At 39.3% G+C, this 22,082-nt stretch overlaps 1 protein-coding gene and 1 pseudogene across 1 annotated transcript; both read left to right on the plus strand.

Moving 5' to 3' along the window:
• The first annotated feature begins 6,595 nt into the window (after positions 1–6,595).
• Positions 6,596–7,189, plus strand: LOC148720447 (uncharacterized). The gene has a single exon (XM_088738393.1). It carries the CDS (start codon positions 6,596–6,598, stop codon positions 7,073–7,075), a length of 480 nt encoding a protein of 159 aa, XP_088594519.1. The 3' UTR covers positions 7,076–7,189.
• A 12,102-nt stretch (positions 7,190–19,291) lies between these two features.
• On the plus strand, positions 19,292–21,752 carry LOC148720448 (uncharacterized; annotated as a pseudogene).
• Positions 21,753–22,082: the final 330 nt, after the last annotated feature.

Genomic DNA, 22,082 nt, shown 5'->3' on the forward strand with positions numbered 1-22,082 from the left:
GCAGCAACATGAAATGTTTAAAAAGATCACATTAGGACCCATCAATTTATATGACTCTAATTTTGATGTGAAAATATGAAACATGCAGATTGCCTCATTGACTGACCATTTTTTAACAGGAATTCCAGAAAGTGACTAATGAAAATAGCACTTATATCTTAATTATCAAACTTTCAATAAACAATAATAAACATTGCACACAATCATGTACCTTTCATGTTGCATAATCCTGATCAAATATGCGGCCACCTCATCACTCTCTTCCATTAATGCAAACTCAACTGGTAACATGGCTCTCTTCTTAGGTTTTAGTTCACTTTTTGAAAATACAGCTATCAGTGAAGGATATTTCTTCACAAGTGTCTTGGTAACATGTAAAAATCCAAGTTCTGCAGCACAGTGTAGTAATGTCTTCTCTGTTTTTTCTTCTTTATCTATAAATGACTCATACCTATTGTTGGAATTCAGTTCACTTTCCAAAAGAAGATCCAGCACTTGATTTATCTGCAAAACACATGACAGCATGATAATTCTCGACAACTTCATTTTCATTAAAAAAAAGGCGCGCACTACAAATTTGCAAAAAATTTTGGTTCATTATTTTCTTTCTCTCCTTAACATGGTACAGCAATCAATGAACACAGTGTTAACATACCAGCTTTTCAAGGCCTGGAAGTTTCTCAGGATTATCTTTGAAGTGTTTGGATACTGGCCACTGTTTTAACATCACAAGAGCTGGATCGTCATTGTCATGTTCCCCGCACTGCTTGTAGTTCTGAATCAGTCTTTCAACTCGCACCTCATTCATTGCTCTGTTCCATGACAATCCTACTCTTTGCTTTTCATGAACCTTCATATTAATGATTGTACATTATCAAATGTATGCTGCCTTTTTTACCTGTACGTATATACGAGTGTCTCTCTTGGCGTATTTCAGAATCATGCTCACTTTACCTGATCCTCTGTTTTGTTCGAAGTATAAAAACAATTCCTTCATTACTTGATGGTTACAAAACGCCTATGATTGCAAATAATTTAAAGCCAATTCTGATCGATACTTTTGAAAGGTGAAAGTCATTTTGCCCCTTTACCTTGATCCAGAAATCCCTCGACCTTGTGAACTCTCCATCCATGGCGAGGAAATCCCAATAATTAGCATCTTCAGTTTGAGTTTCTTGGTCGTTATCTTCATTTCCTACGTAACTACGCTCTACCAACTTTTCTCTTCTCATCCCTAGATGGCACGAATTTGTAGGTATGTAAGTTTTTCTGTCACACCTCCATATTTATTGCGTAATTTGTCAAGCTGTCAACACAGAGTGCGCATGTCTCACCACGGGCACATCCGGGTAGGCTTGGGACAAGAAAAGCCGCGCGCCAATACTCCCGCCAAAAATATAAAAGAAGCACAACAAAGGCAAAACTTGCAAAATTTAACAAATGGTAAACACCACAGCGTACACTATTGAGTTATGGATGCACGCGGGAGGTTGCTAAGCACGAAAGAAGCGTAAGAGTCGCTCGAGGCGATAGCCGAGAGCGACTCTAGCTTCTGGAGTGCTTAGCAAACCTCCCAAGTGCATCCATAACTCAATAGTGTACGCTGTGGTGTTTACCATTTGTTTTATAACATAACATTAACACATTGTAGCTAAAGAGTTCCCTTTTATTTAACAAATCTTACGTGACCAGAAAAAACAAGCGCGCGCGGAAAAATAGTCTTTGCATTTGCTCACGTCAGCAGCGTACACCCATGGGCAAATGGGGGACGCTAAATTGACCAATCAGAGCGCGCGCTTTACTTTGGTTATGTTATAAAATTATATTTCATACATTCTAGACTTTTTTCGAACAATGGTAATTCCCCGAGACACATATCTGCGTGTAATCATGTCCGTAGAAGGTATCAAAAATCTAAGTACAGTCTTCATACGATTCTTTTAATTGTTTTACACGTGTGTATACATATGTTTAAAAGCTTGCCATGTAAAAAGGCATGTGCAAAACGCATGAAAATCTTGTAAAATCATTTATTTTTTCACGGCAAGTTTCAATCCGCCCAAGTGGCAGGGCTAGGATTTTTCCCATTAAAGGTCTCAATTTTATTTCGCGACAAACGAAATATTAGGGAGATTTAGCACCGCGTTTACGTAAAACGGCAGACATCAGCCTGCCCTTTCCATTTCACGCAATGGCGTGAACCTTGCTGCTTTAATTAACTTCGCGTGGGCTCACGTCATGGGGGATTTGAAGGCGCTCTTGTTTGTATAGGTATTCACATGATTTCGAGTGCAATTTGGAATAAATAAGCACGAGTGAATTTTTTCAAAGACTAACAAAATTGCATTAGCCCTTAGGGCGAGTGCAATTTGTGGTCTTTAAAAAATTTACAAGTGCTTGTTTATTCCAAATTTCACGAGAAAATCATGTGATTATCTATAAATAATATACATGAAAAAATGCGAGGTAGCCTCTCATAACTACGCAGAAGAAAACCAGGTGCTAACTAATTTATTAAAACCCTGCAAATGACCTTGACCTTGACATTGACCTTGACACCGACATTCACCAATCATTCTAACCAATCAGAATGTCTGGTTTGTTTCTTTCTTTTCACTGAATTGACCCTCTTCTACACTGACTTAACTCTCTTCTGCACTGAATTAACTGAAAACTGCATTCATCTTAACCAATCAGAACTGAGAAATGTTTTCATGCATATTATTAGACCGGATAATGAATAGTTTTGGTGTTCTTCTTCCGGCAATTAACTTCTCTGTGAGAGAAAAAGTGAAGAAAATCTTACGTATACGGCAAACGCGAAACGGGTTACTTTCACGTAGCTAGCAACTAGGAGCTTTCTCTGATATCCTTTCTGATGCGTTTACTGGAAGGCCACATCAGTCACTGCAGCTTAGTTTTACGGCGCTGCCATCCCGAGCAATCTCAGTTCATGTTCCTGTGAATTTGGCTGTCGTTCATTCCTTAGTGCTTTACAACAGAACAGAACCGGGAGCCCCCCCTAACAGACGACAGTCAATGCTTCTCTATTTGGTAATTATCGCTACGGTTCTCCTTTCGCAAAAAGATTTGAGACGACTCGGGGAGAAGTTTACAGGGGGTCTGGCGCTAATGATGAGGAATTGTTTACGACCCTAATCCCAAACCCAGACCCCACTGTGTAACTGTAACTGAAATATCTTACAACCCCTTGGCCGTGAAAGGCTCTTTGCAGACCTCTTACAGGCTTGCGTTCAGTCAGGATGCATTGCAAGAGTGGTGGCTTTTTTCAGTATTTTCTGTATTACAGAAAAGGAAAGCCTACCGTGCGTGTAATATTATTCGATTAAATCTTCGCTATCTTAATCGAGAACCGGCTTTTTATACCTCATCCGGTTTCTCCTACCCTGGCTCCAGAGGTTTCTCTTTTTCTCCCTGTTTACAATCCTTTCGGGCTGCGAAGCAGCGAGATTGGCCGAGCTGCGTAGCAGCGTCTCTTTTTCTCGGAGTTGCGAGCGAGAAACAGGGAGAAAAAGGAGAAAAAAAAAGAGAAACCTCTGGAGCCAGGGTAGGTTTCTCCATGTGTCTGTCGTCTATTTGCTACGTATTTTTGACATTTCATTCCGCGTTCGCTGTAATGAAGCCATCAAAAAGAGATCGTCCCGCACAACGAAAAGCCGCCGTATTACATGGCCGACTAAATCAATTCAAAAGCATGGAGTGAGCGAAATACAGATTTAGGATTTGGCAAGAAAACGAGCATACGGAGTTTGCAGAAGCCCTACTACACAGCATTTCGGTCGAAAGGCAAATAAAAAGCTCCTCTCGGGGCAACGTTTATGATCGATCTAGCCTCAAGCCTATGCAAGATTTTTGAGTAACCTTCCACTCACGGTGAGACAAATTCAGAGATACATTTGTCCTAAATTTCATCTTGATATCCCCTATTCTTTATGCATATTTTGAAACATTGTGAGTTTTTATTAAAGGTGGATCCGGAGCGACTGTTGAATTTATTTATAGAAGGCGTAGCGGTTCTCCTTTTACGAATCATTTTTTCGCGCCTGATGAATGACACGAATGAAATTCAAATATTCGAAGGTCTTCGTCTCTATGTGATGCGTTTGGAAGTAAGGGGCCGATTCCCCGTTAAACTTCTCGCTTTCGCACACTTTTTCGTCCAAGAATATGATTTCTGAGTCTGATATTTCAGCCGTGAATAGTAAATGTATCGTGGTACATGTACAAAATCAAAAAGATATAATCTCTTGACAGAATGTAGCTGTTTGCCCGTCATACAAGTTCTCCTATTTTGTCTTTGGTTCTGTTGCACAGACGGAAAACGTCAGCAGTCAATAGTAGCGTTTAATTGTGCTCTGGGTGATAACACCCTTTTTCTATTTTGCCATGAAAATATTGACAAAAAGCCACTTCCGCTGTGGTGTTCTTTGCCGTTTCCGATCAGTTTGTGGGAAAAAGCATCGAGTTCCTAGATTATTCACCTAGTTTGCTTCTGCCCCACAGACAGAAAACGTCGTTAATATATTTCCTCCACCATAGGGATTTAATTTTGCTCTGGGTGATAAAACGCTATTTGTATTTTTGCCTTGAAAATATTAGCAAAAGCTACCGCCGTTGTGGTATTCTTAGCCGTTTCCGTTCTGTGTGTGAGAAAAAGTATCGAGTTCCCGGGTAATAACAATAAGAATGGCGCACAAAGCACACTGGTTGAGCGTGGCCCTCAAGGCCGTATACTATTTGCCTCCACTACTGAAATGCGCACACAAATAGTTGATATCTGGGCGTGTTGGCCAGCCAAGCCACCGTACCGTTTATTTAACTACAAGTTGATATACTTACAAAAGTCTTTTACGATTACGATTAAAGGAAACTAAATGCACCAAAGCCGGATGCGAAAACACCTAAAAAACCAGCAGATGGAAAAACGGCGAACGTGTACCCCCAACCAAGGCAGTGCTGCCACCCTCGGGGTTTAAGGGTTTCCTATGAATGAAATCTTATACACAGTTACGTAAGGTAGTATGCGAGTACATGAAGTAAAACCTGATGTGAACATGACAATATTTCAGGAAAAAAGTAGATAAATAGATACATGAATACATAAACTTAAAAGAATCGAAAACGAAACCAAACAGCAACACAGCGAAGGCTACGCCCTACCAACGACCTCTAATTACAAACCACGATCCCGTAACTCTCCATGCACCTCGCACCCGTCTCCAGTCCTCTGATACGTGCCGGCAAAAGTATAATTTATGCTTATTAGGATTATCAGAAATTACATTTCTTGTGAGCGAAGGAACACTTGTGCTAAAGTTTTAATAATGAGAGCCTGCAGTTTGCTGGCCACATTCGTATAATTACTTTTTCTCCTCTGCGCACCTCCTCTAAACTCCTTTTTTCTAAGCATAATGTTCTTTCACTTTACTCTATCTATAAATTCCATGTTGCCTGTTTTGTATTCTCACATTTTGATAACCTTTTACCCGCTCCTGTTTCCTCGATGCTTCATTTTAATTCTGAATATCAAAATTATTTGACTCGTTCACGTTTTAATCTGCATAAAACCTGTCAGAAATATAAATTTGCTATCTTAGCAAGCTCCTATTTTTTGCGCTATAATCTCACAATAAACGACTACAAAAAAAAAAAGATTAAGACTGTAATTTTCTCTGAGTAGTTAATTAGCCCACTTATAGTCTGCATCCTTATGGGACTATATTAGGTGTATTTGATTGTATTTGTTTGTGTGGTGTATATGAATTTATTATTAGTACTTTAAATATTTAAACCAGTTGCCAAGCATTGCATCTTTCTTGGTTTAATTGTATTGTACTGAGTTATTTTAGTTAAAGCTTTCTACTACTCTTGTAAATTTTTCACGTCTTTTGCTGACCTTATGCCATTTAAGCCCCCGGCTTTGGCTGTTCTTGTGTATTTCTCTTCCAGTGTGTGAATAGCAGGAATAAATAAATAAATAAAAAAATAAATAATAATTCCTGCAAAATGTATGTGTAACGAGAGGAATGTAATTGGATCAATGATTATAATAATGAAAAATCTACACTATGAACAAACTTTTTTTTTCCTCAAGCAACTAATTTTCATGGTGTTCGATTCTTTGTTTGTTTCTTTGTTTTATTCTTGTCTGCCAAGGATGTATGTCCTTAAAATATGGCGAAACACTGTCAGTCTATGCTGCGAATGCCTGGCATCAATAGATTCCCTCAACAGTTGACCTTTCTGCAAATATTTTGCATTCATTTCACGTGCACTTCACACATTCGCTTTTGATAGATAGAGAAATCTATACAAAGTGCATCTTCTGAAATTATTTAATTTGCTAGCTAGCCAGTCAACGGCGACAGAATTCAAAGTCATCGCGGACAGAAACAGGTTAGTCTTTACATTTTGATTGCTATCTCGCCAGCTCTCCAAACTACTAGCAGCTGTCTTTAAATCTGGCGCTTTGAACTACCTTTAAATCAAAGCTAGGAACCAACGTTCATTCATATCTTTTTAGAGGCTTGATTTTAGCTTATTCATACTCTGACCCAACGCCTTAGAGACGACAATGAAAACCGTTATTGTACTCAATACCGAAAGCGACAGCAGTAAAGCCCATGCACTGAAGAATCACTTACGAGGACGAATGCAGAATGTGCCAGCAGACTTGAGAAATATCATCGACATATTAGCAGAGGACCAGGATTTTAAGGCACATTTTCATCACAGTGATTGTGTCTTGTTGATCGGTTCACGCCAAGCCTCGTCTCTTCTTCGAAACAAACAGCAAGAAACCGAAGACGAATTCATTACTTTCGACGGTAAGTTTATACATGACGAGCTCACGGAGAACAAAGAACTTGTCAAGAACAAACTGGTTATGGTTTTCCTGACGGAAAGAAGCGCGAGTGATTGGATCCCAGCTGGCTTAGATGAGAGAAGAATATTTGATCTGCATAACGAAAAAATTCACAGAGGTAATCCCGCCCTTACACACCTTGAATATACCATAAGACGAGTACTGGGAGAAACAATGCTGGATTGGTAGAAATAAAAACAGCTTCATCCTCTATGTAAAAATAATTGTCAAGGACAGTGTATTGATGGTTGATTGAGTCAAGCATTGATTTAGTACTTCTTTGAAGTTGACGAAAAAGCATATAATTGAAGTTGTGTGTGATCAGAAATATTCCTCTGTAAAAAGCACCTATGTATGGGATGACATGTGCTTATTTTAAGACAGAGAACGTGATGATGAGATAGTTTGAAAAAAGTGGTTATCATAGCGAGTAAAACAAAATTATTGTCTTTATGTGTTTTGTGCTATCAGACATTAATAATTTTCCTTGTGTGCAACAATTTTTGAATGGATTGATCTAAAAAATATCTTGTGATGATTTAATACCGAAGAGATGTTAACTCATTCAAACATAATTAGTATGCACCAAGTAATTTAGCATGTAAAGTTGCCATTCTGGTTGTGTGTGATAAGTAATTTCTTCCACTCAAGCTATTAGAAGAGGGATGCGAGAAAATTAGAGTTTGGAAGAAAAAAATCATTAAATTGTTGAGAAAATGTTGACTCTTAGAGGTTTTGCACGTCTTATTAAGCATTAGATGTTTTGTGTGTTGAAAAAGATGCGTGCGAGTCAATCATGAGGTGCCAATTTACAAACTAGCGCCTAACTGAGCCAGTGAGCTCCCTTAGATCATTGCATTCCTTATAATTTTCTCCGTGAGCCCAATATGGTAAAAAACGTCTTAAGAAAAATAGAGGAAAGAGCGTTTCTCTTGGAGTAAAATTGATTCTTAATGGTTTCGAGAATAAAAGGCTGCTCTCCCTTCACAATTAGAACCTAACACAGTCGCAAATCTAACTTATGAGCGACTCTCGTGATGTTTTAAAGGAGAGAAAAAAATGAATTAGGAGTTATTCCTAATTTGAAAACTTCAGTTCATTTTCCAGCCTTTGACTACCCTTCAGAACAGGCGTAACATTTATGCGCTTTTCAGTCGAACGGAGGCAATTGCATATTGCATATTGCAAGTCACGCGAGAGGGGAGGAGGTTCTGTAAGCTTGCATTTCATTGAATAAAAATCGCGTAACTGTATAATTATAATTATAATTTACCAATTTATATAGCGCATATTTACATGTGCTGATCAATAGCGCTTTACATGTTGTTAAGATTGAGATCGGTAAAATGATAAAAATCGATAAAAATGTTTCGTTTTCTTTCTATCGCTTGTGTGCCACTATGTTGCTCTTTACATATGTGACAACAACTCTGATCTATTTCCGAACAAACACACGTCACCATCATTTAGAATCTATTTGTTAATTCTTTATTGGCTTCTGCCGTGTGGGCGGGATGATAACTGCACATTCAAGTGTAACCGCACCCTCCCAAAGTCTCTGCTGATCGCTGACGAATATGTATTGGATATTTTTAGTAACAGCAGACTGCACTGCAGCGGAACCACAAGTGGAACCTATTACATGAGGGTCTCAATGGTGCGACGGCTTTTACGGCTAACGGTCAAAATTTTGGCCAATTTACGGCTGCTAACGATTAATATCCCATTGTTGTCACAAAAAAAAATTATTAAACGGCCGGTTACCTTTTTTACGACAAACAGTTGAAATTTGTAAATTTTTACGCCCAACAGCTTAATTTTTTGGCAGTTTTACGGTTAACGGTTAACCCCCTTGAGACCCTCTTACATAATTAGAACTGACAGAATATAAATGATCACAGGAATTGCTAGTGGTGGGAGGTGTGTTTCCTTTCAGAAGTGATAATAAATGCAAGGCGCACCCGGAAGCTCATAAGTCGTGATGCGAGGGACAATTCAAAGCGGCAGTTTAAGTGACAAAACGCTACAGAGGAAGTCCTTATCTAAATATTCTTATTTACAAGAAAGGATGGCTTAAGTAACCGGATCTAATCGTTCCAAGCAACATATGGCAATCTGCGGTCTTTCCTTACACTTAGGTAGCACGGAAAGCCGTAAAAATCTTGAACAAAAGCTCATCTTTCAAACCGGCAGTCTAAATCACACAGGGATCAACGAATGCTTTTCATTCCACTAATTTATTCTTGTTTTTCTCGTTGCCATGTTCCCACCAATAACGTAGCTCCATTTTCTGCCTTTAAAAGTACACACAACCCACAATTCCTCTATTCGCTCCGACGAAGGGCTAACGCTCGAAACGTCAGCTTTTGTAATCGTTACGGTGGCCAATTTACCATTTCAACTTTGTTAATATAACCGAATTATTTCGTTACTGCCACCGACGCAGCCCCAAACAGTTTCTTTCGAAACTATCAGCCTTTATTCTTAAGTAACCGGAGGCAGGCAAGATATCACTCGTTTTAATTTCACAAGTTTTAAGTAGCAGAAGGAACGAAACAACTGTTTGTTAAAAAACATGATAGGGACAACACTCTGTCTAAAAATATGTGATGTATCTGGTTTACCTGTTCACGAGGCTTTCTACTAAATTTAAATGACCATGTCTGGAAATCTCTACGATGGCCGTAAAAATACAAACATCTTCCGCAAAGATCATGTTCAACAACGCAACAGCTGAGCCCTGAGCCAGCCATGCATATTTAACATCGCGCGATAGAATAAGACGATGTACAGGGCTTTGCGGGTACATTTTGCACCAGTTGTTCTTTATACACCATAGTCTAGCGGTTACTGTGATCACTCCGGGTAAAAGATATTAACCGTAGTTAATCGTAAGTAAAGCACTTAGCTCCGCTGTTTTAGTTTGCCTTAACTCTTCCGTTTAAAACCGTTTCTTTACTGCTGAATGACTAGCTGGTGAAGAAAACAAAAAATCAGTCGATGCCCACGGATTTCGATCCTCCTAAAAATAAATTAACGAAACTTTTATTTTCTCTTCATCCTCTTCGAGTTGTCCTAACATGGCTTAAAGTTACAATATTTTAAAATTTCGGTTTTAATAAAGTAATGTAAGTATGTTTCCAGTGTATAGCAAATTGCTTGCGAATTCTATGACTTCCGAGCCATTACTATCCTTAAATTTCACTTTTTTCCTTTCGATCTGTCAAGTCATGTTTGAAAACTTAACCGGAGGCGAGTAATTCAGAACTCAGAAACATACAAATGTACTATAAGAGGGCATACGAAGACAAAGAATTTATTATTCACGATATTGATGACTTTCGTGCTGCCACAGAATAAGGCTGCTAAATTCTTCTTGCACTGTAAATAAACTCCTATCGCTTATTTGCATTTGAATCGAACTTTACCGACTTAGGCAAACAGTAATTAATTGGTGATAAGTAGCTGCCTTTTTAGGGTGCTCAATTAAGGGAGATAGTCCAGAAAAAAGACCTCGAAATGAGAATCAGAGCCTGTGGAGACTAAGTAACTTTGTGAGAATTGATATTTCTCGTTTATGGTTATTGGCTTTTTAATGATATAACGTACAGTGGTAGTCGCAATGGGTCATCGACAATATAAAGTCAGAAAGATGTCACAAGAATTGGCAATTGTTAAAGAAGTGTTTCCTATCATGAGTGATGACAAATGCAAGGAACACTTGTCAACACCATCAAGTTAAGCGTACTACAAATGGGGTAAACGCTATTGCAAAAACGTTGTTGTAAATGGAAATAGGCAATTAACTTGCAGAAAAAGTACGCAGAATGATGGCAACATCAAATTCAACAAAAAATAAGGATTGTTATCACCTGTCTCTTCAGAATGTAGAAATGTAGAAATGTAGAAATGCTCTAATCGTTGCGACTTCTGTGAGAGTATCATTGTTTCATAATAAAATATGAAACTCTGTTTTGTCTGGTAAAATTCATTCAGTGTTGAGCCAAAAAAAAAAAAGAAAAAAATCAGAAGTAAAAGTATGCTCTCTTAACTTCGCTATTACATTAACACATAAACTTATTGAGGCTGCGTTATACCTTAGTTGAATCATTCTTTAATTATTGTGTGATTGCTTGAGGTAATGCGGATGAGTCAGCTTTGCACCTTTCACTTAATTCCTGAGAAGAAATTTGTAAGAATAATTTCGTACCTTTCCCTTCTCTTACCCTAGGCAGGTAGTAAAAAAATCTTGCTTAAAATTCGTGGGATTCCATCAAGAACCAAATGCGCAATATTTTCATGAACGTCAGGAGAATTAAGTGAATTAACTAATACCAATCCATCTCCAACGTTGATATTTCACCAAGCTTTTTCATTCCACCTAAATTTTTTTTAATCACAATAAACTATTTAGTATGCCCCTGCAAAATCAAACCGACAGTTAAAAAAAAAACACGTTCACGTGGCAGAGTCTTCCTTGACATTATCGACAGGTTCCAAACATTAAAAATCGAAGCCATAGATGTTTTTTGTGGCTTGGCTCCTTTATCGGTCTACATCACTGACTACTACCGATCTGCTTTCTCTCCGGTAATAAGTCAGATAGAATTTTTACCAATACTTGTATATTGCAAACTGTTGAGCACTCTACGATAATCCGCAATGGAGAAGTTTAACATCGGCTACTCTGTAAAGAATATTCCTTTTCCATCACAGAACGACTGCTTACAACGACTCGTCGAAAAAGCCGCGCAGTTTCTACGTAGAATGCGCTGGAAAGCTTCTACCTTAACCACGACACGACCAACCCCTTGAAAGACACTTGCGGCCTCAAGTCTACCAGGAAACCCCCTCCGATCGACAAACTAAAGGAATTTGAGGCGACATGCTCAAGATGCTACAATCGACGCAATTCCAGGAAGCTAGTGAACAACCCTTTCCTCAACAAGCTGAAAGACGATAGCACATGCATCAGAAACCAAACCAAACTTCTCATCGATCTTCGCTGACAAAACAACGAACTTTTACAAACTGGAACCGTCAACATACAACACCCTACTTGAACAAAACATCATCAAATCCTACAAAAAAGCAAAACCCAATACCACACGGGCCATCCATTCAGAAAATAAAAACATTGCTACAAAACTGGGCATCGATGACGGGTGGACACCACAGCTAACAAAGACGCATTCATAACATTGAAAGACCACAAACCGAACTTCGCTAACTAAACGGACCTGCGGACTATTCAACCCCACGAAATCTGAGATGGGCAGAATCAGCAAAACAATCCTTGACAGAATCAACAACAAAATCACGAAAGCATCTAAATTCAACCAGTGAAAAAACACGGCATCCGTGATCGAGTGGTTCAAATCCCTTAAAAACAAACAACACCACAGTTTTACTGGTATATGGTATCTCGCGGACTGAACTGGACTGGACTTGTAAAACGCGGACTAGTAAAGCGCGGACTAGTAAAACGCGGACTAGTAAAACGCGAACTAGTAAAACGCGGACTAGTAAAACGCGGACTAGTAAAACCCGGACTAGTAAAACGCGGACAAGTAAAATCCGGACTAGTAAAACCCGGACTAGTAAAACGAGGACTAGTTAAACGCTGACTAGTAAAACGCTGACTAGTAAAACGCTGACCAGTAGAACGCTGACTTGTAAAACGCGGACTTAACAACAACAACAACAAAAAACAATTTCATGCGAAGGCGATCACAAAACTTAATGGCGAGCCAATTCAGTGAGTGACAATCTCTGTTTGACCTTTAAGCTACAAATGGGTTTGACTAGCGCCAGATTAAAACGATTTTATAAGTTTAGGCTAACAAAGAAAGAATTTTATTCAGCTGCAGTTGAAAATCTTAAAATACACTTTCGTCGTAAATTTCACGGCAGAAACGCAGGAATTCGATGAATAAAAGTCGCATTAAATCTCCTTGTGTCTAGGTAGAAAGAGTCTCATTGACTTCAGCTTTTCGGTGGAAGAAAAACCGATTTACACACGCCATTAGAGAAAACAAACAAGCAGACTGACAACTCCAAAACACATATTTGCATTCACTTACAATTTGACTTTCCGTGACATTTTAAAACGGAACAGAGGTAAATCTTCGAAGATCATATCAAACTGTTTCCCCACTGCGATGGACATTTGTTTTTGTCGGTTCCAGCCTGGCGCGGCCGCTAACCCAGATGCCCTCCTGAGCAAATTTTCAAAATGGCCGACAAGCCAAAGGGAGAGATTAGAGAACGAAAGCGATTCTGCAACGAATACTCAGCATACACCCCTGTTAAAAAGGTCACTTCACAAATAAAAGATACAAAATTGTATGATGTTGAAGTCACGGAGGTTGACAAACCCAATAAGAGACTGAAAGTTCACTACATTGGCTACAGTACACGCTTCGATGAGTGAAGACCCTTGGGGGACGGTGAAGCATCTGAATATTTTCCATCGAAATTGTATAGATTAGTAGGCTGCAAAAAAAATTTATTGGACGACGTTTGGGGTAAAAACAGCAATCTAACCTGAAAAAAATGTATTTATTCCGACTCTTTCGGAAAATAACTTTACAAATCTTACTTGTTTATCTCGTAAGTAAACGATGGTAAATGAATACCCGAAGCGCTTTCCGAGCTACCCGACTCTTCTCCCACTGCTTTCACGCTTATAAAACAGATAACGAGCAAAAGGAGGAAGGTGTGGTTGTTTTGACTAGCCATTTGACGAGGTTCAATCTGCTCCTTGTTCGACAATTTACGTATCAAAACAAAGGAAATTTGTTCCATTCTTTGATTTTGGCGATACATTTTCAATTTGCGCTTGCGTAAGAGAGAAGTCGCCCAAGACTCCTCGCTCGGTCTTGTTTTGACCACGAACGCCTTCTTAATTTTGACGGACCCGCTCGGGAAAAGGTGAAAATGACGAGGGAAAAACTTTACTTTATAGTACGAAAATACACAAAATGGAAAGCCATGATATTATAGTTCAATATTTCGGTGGTACATTTTTAACTTTTTATACAGAGAGTCGGCAAGATGATATAACATCCAAAAATCGCACTCGATTTGAGTGCGTCTTGTTCGTATATTGTTGTTTATCTCGCCCACTTCGATGAAGTGGGCGTGGTCACGAAATTCAGTAAGAGACTATTTGTACCCCGTGAGTTTGATATGAATCGTCGTTGGAAATAAAAAATACTTTCCGTAAGATCTCTAGCTGTTTTTCTTTTTACGAGAAAATCGTCGCATGATCATTCACAGGTGGCCCAAGCTCTGTCACAGGCTCTTTCACAGTGAATAATTAAAGAGTTGGTATAGTGGTTTAGTGGGACGTGCTTTTGAGCTCCGTAAATGTAAAGTTGAGTGAAATAATCAAAGAAATAAATTATACCTTCATAGAGAGTAGTCTTTGTTGTTCTTCTCGCGATTTTAGGCCGTTTTGATGGGTTTTAGCTTGACGCCCTAAATTACCGTGCATAAAATACGGGAAGGTCGGATACTTCTTTTGACACATGCTCGCCAAAATCGCTCGAAAACAACACTTAAATACTTTCCCTCTAATCAAAACTCGGCAGCACGAAAGCCAAATAGTTGCCCTTTAAGTTCACCGAAAAAATGCCACAAAAGATGGTTTGTCGAGCAGCCAATCCAGCGAGAATTTCAAATTAGCGGCCGTTCTGAATTCTTCTAATGCGTGGAAGGAACATCTTGTGCAGCTGAGAGACCGTTAATGCGCGGTCGACCTGGACCCTAGTCAAATCTCTCTCAACCGCGCATTGACGATTTTCTCGTAAAAAGAAAAACAGTTAGAGATCTTACGGAAAGTATTTTTTATTTCCAACGACGATTGATCTTCGAAGATTTACCTCTGTTCCGTTTTAAAATGTCACGGAAAGTCAAATTGTAAGTGAATGCAAATATGTGTTTTGGAGTTGTCAGTCTGCTTGTTTGTTTTCTCTAATGGCGTGTGTAAATCGGTTTTTCTTCCACCGAAAAGCTGAAGTCAATGAGACTCTTTCTACCTAGACACAAGGAGATTTAATGCGACTTTTATTCATCGAGTTCCTGCGTTTCTACCGTGAAATTTACGACGAAAGTGTATTTTAGGATTTTGAACTGGTGCTGAATACAATTCTTTCTTAGCCTAAACTAAATTCGTTTGTATCTGGCGCATGTCAAACCCATTTGTAGCTTAAAGTTCAAACAGGGATTGTCACTCACTAAATTGGCTCGCCATTAAGTCTTGTGATCGCCTTCGTATGAAATTGTTTTTTGTTGTTGTTGTTGTTGTTAAGTCTGTGTTTTACTAGTCAGCGTTTTACTAGTCAGCGTTTTACTAGACCCCGTTTTACTAGTCCGCGTTTAACTAGTCCTCGTTTTACTAGTCAGTGTTTTACTTGTAAGCGTTTTACTAGTCCGCGTTTTACCAGTCAGCGTTTTACTAGTCAGCGTTTTACTAGTCCGCGTTTTACTAGTTCTCGATTTACTAGTCCGGGTTTTACTAGTCCTCGTTTTACTAGTCAGCGTTTTTCTAGTCCGCGTTTTACTAGTCCGCGTTTTACTAGTTCGCGTTTTAGTAGTCCGCGTTTTACTAGTCCGCGTTTCACTAGTCCGCGTTTTACTAGTCCTCGTTTTAGTAGTCCGCGTTTTACTAGTCCGCGCTTTACTAGTCCGCGTTTTACTAGTCGGCGTTTTACTAGTCCAGTCCAGTCCAGTCCAGGAAATACCATATGCCAGTTTTACTTGCTTTTACATCGAAGAATTCAACCCCTCCATTAGCTAAGACCTCCTAAACGGAGCACTTGACTTTGCCTCGGCCTACGACAACATCACCAACGACGAAAGAAACATCATCATACACGCAAAAATCTCGATCCTTATGCACAAACAACAACCTTCGCAAAAGAAGGGCGACACAACATTCGACGTCACACAATGGACAGCGTCGACTAGACAATGCATCAGCTGTCTTACCGATTTTCAAGTTTCTCAAAATAAAGTAAAACTGTGCGACGATTGCAATTCCCAATACTTTGGATCTGCAGTTTCTATGTGTAGTTTTACTGGACAAGCTTTTGCTTAAAAGGTCGTGTTCGAGGGAGGCCGTAGATGTGAAAATAAAATCCCAAGCGGTGACTGAATAGATGGTTGGGTTCCATCCTCGGAGACCCAGGGGCAGTGAGGCGATTTCAAGTTAAGGGCAGAAGAGCCCCTGGGGACATTGTCTTACAAGACTAGTTCCAAACGGTCGCAGTCGTTCTGGCATCTGATTGGTGCCAGAAAATCTTTGTGTTTTTCTGCCCAATCAGAGGGAAGTGTCGTTTGGAGTCCTTTCGTGTGTTTTAACACGCACTTATACAACAAGCTCTGTTGCTCGCTATGTTTGTCTCGGCCGTGCGACGAAGCTTTGCGCGAGGGGAAAAGTTTCAGTCTCAGCACACAATGTAACAGAAATCGATCAGATTGTCTGCGAAATCTTACCGGAAATTATACTGAATATTTTCGCAGGTATTACAAGAGAACGAGTTTAAAAGTTTGCGAGATTCGTTTTAAAACATAATAGTTGCAGGCATTGATATGTCGCATTAAACGTTAGATGAGATGTAAGCTTAAATATTTTTAGATTTTTTGTACAATTTGTTGTGACTGAAACTTTTCCAAGCCCGTGAAGTTATTTCGTCGCACGGGCCACGCAGGTATGTCAAGCAACTGGCGCTTACGTAGCTTTCTGTGCGCGCCAAATTCTAATCGTTGCTTTGTAGTAAAGTCTTTACAATATGGCCAAACTTGCAGAGAACGTTAAGTACGTGGACGACCTCCAGCAAGCGCTTAAAGAAAGCTTAGCTGTGTTTCCGGTTAGCTAATTAAAATCTGAACAAAAACTAATCATCGAGAACATCGTGGAAAGGAGATATGTTTTCGGACAGTTACCGAAGGGGTTTGAAGAAAGTTAATCTTTCAACTGCTGCGTTGAGTGTTCAAATTCTTGAGCTCGAAAGGCCACGGATCCTCTTCTAGTCCCTTGGTCATTGTCACTTCACCTCTTTTGTCGATAGTTGAAGACCAAGTTAATTACCTTTGATCATTGGGAATTGATGCTGCTTTCATTGGGGAAAACAAAACCAAAGACAAAGAAATATTGGATGGAAAGGGCGAGCTTGCCTTATTGCAAATGTCAGCTTAGTACAGGGTTATCTACCCACATCTAATAAACAAAAGTTTCCACGTTGAGCTTTTCTTTTTAATTTCTCAAGCGAAGATTAGATTAGATTTTGGCCGGGCGTGCACAAAAAAATGCGTAAGCGCCAGTTGTTCGACATACCTGCGTGGCCCGTGCGACGAAATAGCTTCACGGGATTGGAAAAGTTTCAATGACAGCAAATTATACAAAAAAATCTTGAAAGATCTAGGCTTACATCTCATCTAACGTTTAAAGCGACATATCAATGCTTTCAACCATTGTGTTTTATACGAACCTCCCAAACTTTTAAACTCGTTCTCTTGTGATACCTGCGAAAGTATTTAGTATAATTTCCGGTAAGATTTCGCAGACAATCTGATCGATTTCTCTTACATTGTGTGCTGAGACTGAAACTTTTCCCCTCGCGCAAAGCTTCGTCGCACGGGCGAGACAAAAATAGCGAGCAACAGGCTTGTTCAATATGTGCATGTTAAAACACACGAAAGGACTCCAAACGACACTTCACTCTGATTGGGCAGAAAAAAACAAAGATTTTCTGGCACCAATCAGATGCCAGAACGACTGCGACCGTTTGGAACTAGTCTTGTAGGACAATGTCCCCAGGGGCTCTTCTGCCCTTAACTTGAAATCGACTCACTGCCCCTGGGTCTCCGAGGATGGTTGGGTTCCAGCACTAGGACACAACACAAAGAAAATTTAAATATTAATGAAAACATTTGTTCCACAGTGCACTTACCACTCTATGCTCTGAAAATCATGACTGCCTGACACTTAAATTTGCACTATAAAAATGTCATTTTTTTAAAAATATTTGAAATTTGCTCAACCTGTTAGAAGCCATCGTGACCTTTTTCGTACTCACCGAATAACTTGAACAGCAACAACAACTTTGCATTTGAATTCAATTTTCGTAAGTATTTTGAACACACGCACCGTTCGACATTTCACGCAACTCAGTTAGATGAAGGCAAACGATTCCTGGCCCTCTTTTAGTTTTTGCTGTACTTTCATTTAATCGTCTTCGAATTACTAATGAGTGAAAATCAAAATTACTCTGTTAACTGGTGCTTTGTAAACAGCATCTTGTAAATGTTTGGTTTTCATTTTTATTTTTCTCTTCCTGGCACTGTTTTAGTATGCTAAGTTCCTAAACATTGCTTAACTGGATGTTTCTTACCATAACTTCTTTTGCTTTGTACGAAATTGTTTGAGCGCGTTGACCAAAAAAAAAATCTGTCGAGCTCTTATAGTGAAAAAGCTTGAAAACATTTTACACATTTGAAAGAAAATTTTGATGAAAATATTCCCATTGTGAGTTTCTGACTGACAACTGTTTACTCACTTTCTTGCCTCATCTGTTTAACCTTTTTCTTCATCATATCCCTGAACGAAAAAAAGCGCAATTTAGGAAAATTTTTGACGCATTATTTAAAGGATACGAAGGTAGGCAGGTAGCGAGTGACTTCATAGGCTGGCGAGTGATTCATGGTGGTCGGTGGTGGGGAGGGAATTAAAAATGTTTCTCACCTAATCGCGTTGAGTTTATCTTCAACTGACTCCCAAGGATTACGATCTTCGCTGAATTCTAGAAGCTCTATCCAAAGGCCAGACGAGCAATTAAACTAACTTAAAGATGAAAACATTTAGAGACTTCAACAGTAAAACATTTGAACGAAGATAAGTGTTCATCAGTGAAAGATGACGAATTTTTACCTTGTTGGAATAATTGAATAGGAAGCAGTTGTTGTGACTTAAAAGTCACAAAAATCTCAATCGGTCTGAGAAAAATCAAACCTTCTGCCAATTTCTTTTCACTTATCCAGTCTTCCTTCTTGTAATACTTCACGCGCAGATTCTGAAAGAGCAATTTATAGCGACACGTAAATAAATGAGTAGATCAGGCAAAAAATCTATCCATCCGCAAATTTATATCATATTTGTTATTTCATTTATTGAAATCGAGCGGATGCATTACTCAGGCTTGGATTCACGCTAAAAGCATAATCTACAACCCAAGACGAAAAACGCTGACCAGTGCTAACTCGATCTTAGTGCCTCGCCGCTGACCTACCATTAACGCAAATCTTTCCATGCGAGTGAGATGTAAAATACGGTCCACGTCATACTACGGACGGGCGACTTTTTTGATCTGAATGTAGGTCGTGCTCATCTGTGATATGAGTATGTTGAGTAAAATCACAATCACAGTCCCCATGTACGCCAACATTAACAGAATGAAGAGCCAACCGGAGGGAAAACATATTTACGAGTTGACACGAGGTCAGTGACTTTCAGCGCTTGTCAAACAAAACAGTCGCAAGAGAGGGAGTATGTACCATAGCCCAACGTAACGTAAGGCAAGGTGACAAACGAAACGACGGTGACAGGCACTTACTTGAAGATTGAGTAGTCTTCTGCAATTGGTCGCTGTTCAGACAGTGCCCGAAAACCGCTTAGCAAAACACTTTCAAAACCACTAAAACAAAACAGAGTGAATATCTTCAGTGCTTTTCTCCTTACCTAAAATCTTCTATATGAATGAGAAGCCAAAGTCACAGCTACTACTAAAAGCGGGGCTGCAGTAGATCAATAAATTAATGCTTTATCTAAAAAAAAAAGTTAGTTGGTTATCTTCACAGCTCAAAAGAACTCTAAAAGAAACAAAACTCGCTCTTCATATTTAGGAAACTTCACTCACATTTTTTTTAAATCTTAACTGCTTAACTTACTTAAGCGATACACAGCTATAACAAAAGTATTTATTGCCTTGGATTTACTTTTTTTTTCTATTTCTTTTTTTTTTTTTGCGACAGTCAGAGAAGCAACTGTTTGCGAGTCGCGCCTTGTGTTTTGTATGAGCGGCCAGGCTGCTGAGTTGACTCGACCCCAATCTCCCTGTTTTTTTTTGCTCAGCCGCTTCGCGTTTTCTGACTAAACGCCTGTAACAGACTACTCACGGTTGGGCTACTCTCGGAAATCTCTAAACGCAGTAGGTGCAGCCCTTTTAATCTACATTCTTCTAATCTTATGGCTGAGATTGACATTTAATTGTTTCTCGAGTTTACCTCTCTTTGATACCCACCTAAATACCTTGTTATCTGAGATTTGAATGGATGAACGGAGAGATAAAAACAAGGAAGAATAGAAAGGAGTAAAATTAACGGAAAAAGCAGTTATAGGTGACCTTTTTGCAAGGAAGACGTAAAGTTCAGTTATGGGATATCAAAAATTCCTAAGGGACCAATTATTTATTTATTTTTATTTTGCCAGTGGGTGGGCGGACTTGGAAGATTTTGGTTGTGTCAAAATAAAAAATTACCTTTTCTCTCATTAAGGCTCTGCAATACTCTTATAACCTCCTCCTTTATTATTGGCAGTTAATTGGCAGTCAATTTTCTATAGGCCCTATTTTTAAACTCTCCTGGCGACGAATGATCCCACCGGTCCCCATCCCCCTGGAATTGAGAACCACATGATCATCTAAAAAAAAATTTCTTTTACAGCGTACTCACAAGGGATGGAATTGAGTGATTAAGAATTGGGCGTCCCAAACACCCCCTTCTTCCTTTCACCTTTTAACTTGTACCTTTTGTTCTTCGCAGGTTTTGTTACCATCCCTAGTAACTGTCTTGTCCCAAGAGAAGTACCTTACGATCCTCTACCAGCTGTACGCGGTGAAACAGCAATTTATGATCTGTTACCAGCTGTTCGCAATGTAGTAAAATCTTCTTGTCCTCGAAATGCGTTTTCAGACATTGTGCTTGTAATTGTGCATAACTTCCTTTCTACTCAAGTATCCCAACACTCTCGGGTCTTTATAAGAATGAATTTCCCACGATCATGTTTCGCGGAGCAAAAGAGTCAAAAGAACACAACGTTGAGTAGTTTGGTTACATTTTCAGAGGATACTTCGGCTACGCGTGTATGTCACGTGCCATGGAAAAATATCTGGGATACGAGGGATATTGACTCATCGGGGATGACGTAATACTTAACTACTGGAATTTAATTGGAATGGACCGTAACAAAATCTGGGAAGGGCCAAAAGTACCGATTCTGACAGAGTATACTCAAGCTGAAAAACTGTCTTGGTGGAATTCCATTTACGGAAAGAGTGCTTGTCAGAAGGCATACGATGAAATCTTCAGTGATTCTACACAACATGTCAAGCATGCGCAGTATGTCAGTTAACGGAACTGTCCATTCCCGAGGCGCGCTATGGGACATCAAAGGGTCAATTAATCTTTCCAAACAGAACAGGAACTGGACATTTCTTTGTCATCGGGGTCACTCAGACATATTTTACATTCTTGGAAAATTTGCGGATGAATTCGAAACACTGTAAATCTTCTACAAGTGTCGCGCGTTCTGGGAAATTGCAGTTCCTGCAATGTATCGAATAATTTTGAAAAGGAGGACAATTTGGGTTTATCCCTGGGACTTACCTAACTACGCGTAGGGGACAAACGGTCTGAATTCCTGTCTATATAAATATATAACCCCACCTTAGCGTTTATCCATCCTTTTGAACTGAGTTATGAAGACGATGGAGCCTTGGATAAGGCATTGCTAAAAAGCCGGATCATGGAGTATAGTAATCTTTTGAGTACATGCTAAAGAAACTTTATTGCATCGGTTTAGTCCAAAGATATGCAGTCACACACCCAGCGGCTTCTAGATTTTCGTGAGTTTCTACGCCAGAAAATCGATAGAAAATTTTTTGTCTATCAACAGCTAGACGGATACAGTTGTAAAATGTTTATTACGGCTGATATCGGAGCTTCATAGAAAATAAAGAGTTATTTAGTACTATAAATTTCTTCCTTCTTTGCTCGTCAATTGACGCAATTTAGCCTGAAAAATGTTTATGTCCTATTGGTATTTGACAGCTTGACCATTTCTGTATGAATCATCTTTCCGACTTTTCTCGCAAACGGTCTGATGGATTGTATTCTTAGAAAGCGTCTTCCCGCT

Source organism: Stylophora pistillata, chromosome 11, assembly GCF_964205215.1.
Source record: "Stylophora pistillata chromosome 11, jaStyPist1.2, whole genome shotgun sequence".
Taxonomy (NCBI): Eukaryota; Metazoa; Cnidaria; class Anthozoa; order Scleractinia; family Pocilloporidae; genus Stylophora; species Stylophora pistillata.

Excerpts from the sequence above, each read along its gene's own strand:
- LOC148720447 (XM_088738393.1), top strand. The coding sequence starts at position 6,596 with ATGAAAACCGTTATTGTACTCAATACCGAAAGCGACAGCAGTAAAGCC.